Source organism: Penaeus vannamei, chromosome 26, assembly GCF_042767895.1.
Source record: "Penaeus vannamei isolate JL-2024 chromosome 26, ASM4276789v1, whole genome shotgun sequence".
In the NCBI taxonomy this organism is placed as follows: domain Eukaryota; kingdom Metazoa; phylum Arthropoda; class Malacostraca; order Decapoda; family Penaeidae; genus Penaeus; species Penaeus vannamei.
This window is the reverse complement of record NC_091574.1, coordinates 7,880,286-7,887,785: the sequence shown is the minus strand read 5'-3', so window position 1 is coordinate 7,887,785 and position 7,500 is coordinate 7,880,286. Positions and strand designations below refer to the sequence as shown.

The 7,500-nt window shown below is 36.7% G+C and overlaps 2 protein-coding genes across 4 annotated transcripts in view; one reads left to right on the top strand and one right to left on the bottom strand.

The window, feature by feature from the left end:
* Nup37 (nuclear pore complex protein Nup37) overlaps nucleotides 1-6,763 on the top strand; it is a 9,841-nt gene extending 3,078 nt beyond the window's left edge. For all 3 annotated transcript variants that reach the window (XM_070140005.1, XM_070140006.1, XM_070140007.1), the window contains exons 2-7: nucleotides 739-897; nucleotides 1,700-1,894; nucleotides 2,645-2,795; nucleotides 3,297-3,513; nucleotides 6,094-6,253; nucleotides 6,413-6,763. In XM_070140005.1, the coding sequence (XP_069996106.1) occupies nucleotides 739-897; nucleotides 1,700-1,894; nucleotides 2,645-2,795; nucleotides 3,297-3,513; nucleotides 6,094-6,253; nucleotides 6,413-6,505 (975 nt within the window). In that variant the 3' untranslated portion in view covers nucleotides 6,506-6,763. The remainder of the gene's footprint in view (nucleotides 1-738; nucleotides 898-1,699; nucleotides 1,895-2,644; nucleotides 2,796-3,296; nucleotides 3,514-6,093; nucleotides 6,254-6,412) is intronic.
* A 702-nt stretch (nucleotides 6,764-7,465) lies between these two features.
* The window catches only part of LOC113819742 (hemolymph clottable protein), a 29,029-nt gene continuing 28,994 nt past the window's right edge, over nucleotides 7,466-7,500 (bottom strand). The window contains exon 37 of the mRNA XM_070140002.1: nucleotides 7,466-7,500. This exon is cut by the window's right edge and continues 219 nt beyond it. The gene's annotated coding sequence lies outside the window, so the exon portion shown is untranslated.

Here is a 7,500-nt window from a genome sequence, read left to right as displayed (position 1 = left end):
TTGTCAAATAAAAGGCTGCATGGAGAGGAAGTCTGATGAGATTGGGTGGGGTTCTGGTGGATGAATCCCCTAATAGGAAAACATAGCAGTTGTGTGGGGATCTGGGGGTGAAGCCTCCAGTTAGGAAAGTCTTTGATTCATATGGAATTGTTTGTGGATTCCCTGGAGTAGCTGAAGTAATAGGGATGTGGTCATTTTGTAATCAATTACCATTCTTTCACTTACATAATTTGTGATGGGAAACAGCAGATCATGCACATAACACTGTGAATAATTGAAACAAAAAATAATGGCAAGGTTAGATGGCTGTTTGAAACTAAAAATGACCGTCCATTATTGTGCAGGTTGATTTGTATGGCTGTGTCTCATTGTAGTTTCTTTACAAAGCAGTATTGTTTATTTTAGGAAGGTACTGCTCCTTTTATTTATTATGTTATTGTTCAGAAGTATTTAATCAAGAATTATTCATTTAATAGAAATGCCAATAGTAATACAGACTTTTGTTGATCTAAAACTAAAGATTTCTTATAATGTAATACAGGGTTCCACAGATAGATTAATTAATTTTCAGTTTGACTGCTTTGAGAATTTTAGAACTTTGAGCTTTGTATAATTTTATTGTTTGATTAAACTTCTTGAAAATATATTAAATAGCATTGATTTAATTGAATGTGTAAATTTTTAGACACTGATATTGCATGCGTTCATGTTTAATAAACTCTTACTTTAATGCTGCAGATTTCTCCGAAAGCGATGGAAGTGAACATTGCCCCAGCACTGAGTGTGAACACACGAACTCAGGTTTTAGCTCTTGAATTCTCTCCATATGAATGGTCGAGGGGTTTGCTGGCTGTTGCTCTTCCCACGTCTGTGGCAGTTTATTCCATTAAGTTCAAGGTCCTACTGATGGATTTTTTGTATTGCCTTTTATAGTATGGTAGTTTTACATGATTTTAGAACATTTAGAAAGAATTAAAATTTGTACTCTGAAAATAAGATTTGTGTTCACATTTATTGATTGAATGTTTTATATATAGGACTGTATTTATATATAATAATATATGTCTTTACATTGCTGGTAGTGTATATTTCAATTATTGGCTGAAATTTGAAGTGTGATATGAATTTATGAAGAATTATTTTCTTTACAAATGCATTGATATATAACTGAAATAGTTTATCTGCTCATAGACATTCATACACATATGCATATGCATTAGCAAATGCATTAGCATACTCATACACATACATATATATGTGCATGCGTGTGTGCTTGCATATATGTGTGTGGATATGTATATATCTGTGTGTGTGTGTGTGTGTGTGTGTGTGTGTGTGTGTGTGTGTGTGTGTGTGTGTGTGTGTGTGTGTGTGTGTGTGTGTGTGTGTGTGTGTGTGTGTGTGTGTGTATTTGTGTGTGTGTGTGTATTTGTGTGTGTGTTTGTGTGTGTGTGTGTGTGTATTTGTGTGTGTGTGTGTGTGTGTGTGTGTGTGTGTGTGTGTGTGTGTATTTGTGTGTGTGTGTATTTGTGTGTATTTGTGTGTGTGTGTGTGTATTGCGTGTGTGTATTTGTGTGTGTGTGTATTTATATGTGTGTGTGCATGTGCGTGCATGTGTATTTTTTTTCATAAAGTAAAATAATTATAGCGGCATGCTCAATGCTGGAAATAAATCCTAAAGATACACTTCTTGCTTCAGGAGGAGGGAGATGGTACTAGTGAAGAGTGTGGACAAGTATGGGAGTGGCATGTTTCCAGCCAGCCAGTTTGTCTTGCATGGAGTCCGAATGCCACACTAAGAGCTGCTCCTCGATGCTTGCAAGTGACTTTGGGGTCAACAGATCATAAGGTTACTCAGCTCACATCTGATCTTGGTGATTCCCACACAGCTCAGGTACAGAGTAATGATATATATCCTAGTTTTGTAAATAAGTGTGAAATATGGTAAAACTTGGAATTTAGAATTCAGATTATTAAGATTAAGATGTAATGAAGAATATATGATATCAACTACATGATTAAATTTAGTGGTCATTAGCTATATTTGATAGATAATTCATGAAATAAACTTCCAGTGTGCGTCATTAGTTGATTGGAGATTTTAATACTTGGTGAACTTCATGTATAAGAATTTTCTGTGGGTCTCAGACCAAAAAGGTAATTCCTGAGATGAGTGTAAGCGTATGCAAATAATATAGTGGATTTAATGGGACTGTGTTGTAAAAAAAAATTGGAACAAGACATAATTATTATTATTATTATTATTATTATTTTTTTTTTTTTTGGAGAAATATCATGGAGAGATGCTTGTAAACATGTCTAAAAGAACTGATTGATTGAAATTGAAAGCAATGCTGCATTTACCCCCATTTATGATCTTTTTAATACAAAAATTTTGACCTGGGTTTGAATCCAGGGAACCCTGTTTATTATTACTATTTCTCTGTAACTCCAAATTTATTGATCCCTTTAAAAAACTGTGATGTCTCATACATCTATAAAAAAGAAAGCATGAGCTTGACCACCATAGCTGTAATACACAATAAGCTTTGGAGGCTCTTCTCCCCCTACCCCTCCCTCGGGCTTTGCTCTTGGACGGATTCCTCTGAGACTTTCGTTCTCATATCTGTATTTTCTTTTTCAGGATATATTAAGTCACACTGATTTTGTAAACAGTGTTACATATAATGGAGACAGCGGTAACTTTGTGGCTTCTGTTGGTGATGATCTCACAGCCCGAGTATGGGACAGCAGTTTACAGTCCCAGGTTGCTAAATTCCTTCTGACATCACCAGGTACTTTTTTTTTTTGAAGCGTTTGTAATACAGTGAAGTTATATATGATTTAACTTAATCCAGTGGTGCCAGGTAATCACCCTGTCTACTGATGTTTTCTTTTGTTTACACATAGATGATTCCTTGTGTTCAACCACTAAGAAACAAATTAGTAAGCCTGAATGTCCTCAGCTGATTTCCCCTTTCCATGAGTTTTCAGATTTTCTTTTTTGCTAATGCTACTAATATCAATGTTTTAATTATTGTTATTGACATTATGATTAATATAATGTAAAAACAATACTAATGGTAATAAGAATTAAAAAAGAATCTTTTTGAAACTCAAGGAGTGGGTGAAGTTGGTGTATGGTATGCTTTGCTAATCTGATGTTTATGTATCTCTTCAGTGCCCCATACATGCCCCATACAATTCCTTCTATCTGCTCCAATTTAATTCTTGCAAGTTGACAGTCAAGGCATACTGTTACCGTATTTATAAAAGTGGCTAATTGTTTGTATCAGGAATGGTGGTGAGGTTCCACCCAGAAGATCCTGATCTACTACTAGTAGCTGAAAAGGTTGGAGTTCTGCGAGTATATTCAGTAGCCGGCGGATGTTCCACATTGTCTGTTCGATGCCCTGGCCCTCTCTTATCGGCTGACTGGTCAATCCCAGATCCTTCTCTACTTGTGGCAGCTGGAGCAAAGGGCCTCACAGTGTGGAATCTTGCATCTCAACAGTAAGGGCTTTTGAAGTACAGTATAGTTTTGCTAAAAAGTTTCTATATTGAAGGATGGATGGATGACTTGGTAGGTGGGCCCTCCCCCATTTGTTGTGGGGGGGGGGCTTAGAAAATGAAGACTGAGGCCCAGTGTAGGGGACTTCCCCTACCTTAGACTTCAGCCTAAATTTTAATTATCTTCTAATCATCTCATATCTTCCTACAACCCATCCATTATACTCAACAACTTTTGCATGGTCTTCTTTCCTCCTTTCCTTTTCCTTATTTTCTCTAATTCCTTCCCCGGTCTAATTCCTAAGGTGTGAGAACCTTGTTGAAAGGATGATAATCTGACTTTGTGCCAGTCATGAACGGCCTCAAGGAGACATGAGATTAATAGTCTATCCCTTACCACTCATGGGGACCCTGAGGGCTTACCATGACCAGTAAAGAAGATTTTGTACCCTTATTAAGGGCATTGAGGCTTGCCCCTTTATCAGATAACCTCCCTAGATATAACTGGTTTACTGACTCCTGACTCTCCTTTGATCATGGCTCTAACCACTGCTATTAGACCCCCGTCATCAACTCTTGTTATCAACTTAACCCGTAACTCAACCTCAATAAAAAGACTCCTCCCTTTATCCCAAGATCCTTGACCATATCCTGCACAACTGCCTTCATTTCCTACATCCTCTTCCCTTATTATGTCTCTTCAACCTTAGTGCCCTCCCCATCACAACACTACATCACTCACACCACTCCCTCTTCCTCCTGCCATCGCCCTTCTACAACTCCCACCTCTACAACCTTTTTGATTACTCTGTTTGGACCAGACAAGTGGTATCAATTTTTTGTACTCTAACAATACCCTACTTTATCTTCAAGGTCTCCAAAAAAAAATGTGCAAAGTTTCCAAGCCCAATCACTGACTACCCTCATTGACCTCACAGGTACACCTATTCCTGCTCAGCCCCACTCCTCCTTTAATACTTGTACTGGAACTCTTTCCCTCTCCTCAGATGCTTACCCTGTCAGACTTGCCTGCCTCACTGACTCTGAGGTAGTATCAATACAGTACTACACTATTCCTCATATAGGCTGCCGCAAGTCTCACGTCAGTATTGCCAATATTACCTTCCATAGACATGACTCTCCCCATAAGGTCTATATTGGTGGAGAATCTTGCCATGTCAGACCATAACTGCCTCCTCCCTGTTAATGTCAAAAATGTTGGGCTTTTGGCAAAGCACTGTCGCTCCACAGCTTGTTGCCCTCTATGTGGCCAGCCTGGTCATGACCATTTGAATTGCCCTGCACAATTATGTGCATGTGCCAATTGTAGTGGCCCACATAATGTGTGTTATAAAAGTTGCCTTGCCTTACTTGGCCTTACAAGAGGCCAGACAAGCGCTGGTTTTGCTATAATCTTTCCCTCTTGTACTTTCAACTTTTCACTTCCTTCTGAATCCAGCATCCTTATAACTGCATTGTATGCAATCCTCTTCATATTCGAATGCATGTCTTCCCATACTTCCCCATCCTTCACAGTTTTCACCAACTAAAAACTCATTATCTCTTATACAATCTCTACAGCCAGGCAACCCTCTTGTACACAAGATTCAAGACCAACTATTCCATCTAACCATAAAACACAAAACTGTCAGTTTTTGCTGGATACCCAGCAACATTGGCAATGAACAGGCTGCCATACTAGCACACTCAGGTGCTTTGCTCATATCCCATCATCCCAAATTTTCACATACACCAGCCTCAGATTACTACCCTCACTTCAAAACCTTCCACTTCTCCCGCTAGCAGTCATTCTGGTTTGGCCTTACCACTAATAAACTACTTAACATTAAACCTTCCATCTCTCCTTGGTCAATAACAACCAATAAGAACAGACGATGGGAAACTGCTCTTGTCCACTTTCACATTGGACACACTCGCCTCCTATCTCTGCTTTTCCTCACTTATTCTCACTTCCCTGACCCCCCAATATCAGACATCCTCTCAGAACCTCCTACCTTTTCCTTTGACAACTTATTTATCAACAAATATCCTACTCCATTACTACCCCTCTTTCTATGCCTTTCACTAACATACTATCTTACAATACCATATGACCATTGAAACTTAAGAAACTTTACCCCTTTCATCACAGTACTTTACCATAGTGCTGTATGACCTGTGATGTCTAGCACATTTATTTGTTTAAAACATTAAATATTAAACAGTAGGCAGGTGGGTGGGTTAATGAATGAATATGTAAATCATTAAGGAATGAATGAAAATAAATGGATGAATAGGAGTTTAAAGAACGAATATACATATCTATATATTTGAATAAATACAAAAAATGCTCTTTTTAAATGGAATAACTGAATTTGAATTTGTTTTATAGACCTTTGTGATACCTTGGACACAATATGAACCCCAAAACCAGAAATATTAGATAGTACACTTTAGATATATGACACAATGTTTAAATGCACACAATTGTGAAGGAATTTTTAATGATAAAAAAAAAACGATAGTCATTATATATGGTATTAATTTTCTTTATTTTATACTTTTGCTTCTTTTGTCATCCAGGCCCCGCAGTGAGCATGTAGAAGTAGGAGGTGGAGAGAAAGTCTTAAATGTGGCAGTATGTAGGTCTGTAACAGGTTTGGTGGCTACACATGCTGCACCACACACTGTTAGGGTGACTCATCTGCACTCCAACAAAGTTCCAATTGCAGCTCATCTCAAGGTATGAAATTGAAATCTTGTCATATTAAGACATAAAGAAGTGAATGCAAAAGCTTACAAAAATAGCTCTTTTCTGATAAAATTATATGTAGGCGAAATCTATGTTTTGACATGGTTATCCCAAACAATTTTATTAATTAAGATTGTTTCTCTTTTTTAGGTTGTTGGAGGCATTAGTTGGCACCAGAATTTACCATACCTGGCAGTTGGATCTGATCGCAGGATCCTTTTCTGGAAAATTGATAATGTTTAGACGATGTTTTTGTAGATACTTCAAACATTTTTACCACTGATGACTGTTTAGTCAAGATTATGTCAGTATAAGAGGAACAAGAATATTTCAGTGGAAAGTGAGATGAGAATAAGATTTTAGTATTTTGTCTAGATAGCTTTGATTTGATTTTCTATTTCATGAAAGGACAAGTGATTGAAAGAGATCTTTATATTACTGCATTTTGTGAAAAAAACTATTGTACAACAATTTTTTTACAAGTATATAATTTGTTTGTCATTCTTGGCTGTTAGTTTATTAACCTTTATTGTTTTTTTTTTCCCTCAGAAGAAACTCAAACATCAGATGATGTTATATTAAGGATTTGAGAAAATGATAAAGTAATCAAATTTGTGTTGGCTCTTGGTCTGTGGTAACACTACCAAAAGAGAGAGAAAAACACTGGAATTCACCCCCTGCCCCTTTTGAAAATACAATTTCAGAGTATATTATGTTTATTTTAACTGATATATTGTTACATATCATTTCATGATGGCAAAAGTGTAATTAAGATGCAATTGAAAGGATAAAGGATCATTACGCTAGTAAAACAAAATCAGCAAAAATGATTCTAATCATTTGACCAAGACCTCTTGAACTAAGTTAATATATTTAACAAGAAAGACCTGGAATTGTTCCTTGTAGGCTGATAAAATAAAATTATTTGGTGCTTGTCAGTGCCTACGTGTGTAGAAAGGAATTAGAAAATTATTACTTGAAAGAGGAGAAAGAAAGAAAGAAAGAAAAAAAAACTTAGAAGTACTGGAAGATACAAGCCTTGAAATACCAAGAATAAATTCATGCTGGCAAAATGATAGGCTATCCCACTGTTCGTTTCATTGCTTATTTCATGTGCTACTTACTGTCTGCATGATCAGTTGTTTTATTCTGTAGTGAGATCAATTGAGTACATACAGGTAGGATGGGAATAAAAGTATAAGATACACTTACTTCATTTATTAAAGATTTCATTAAAT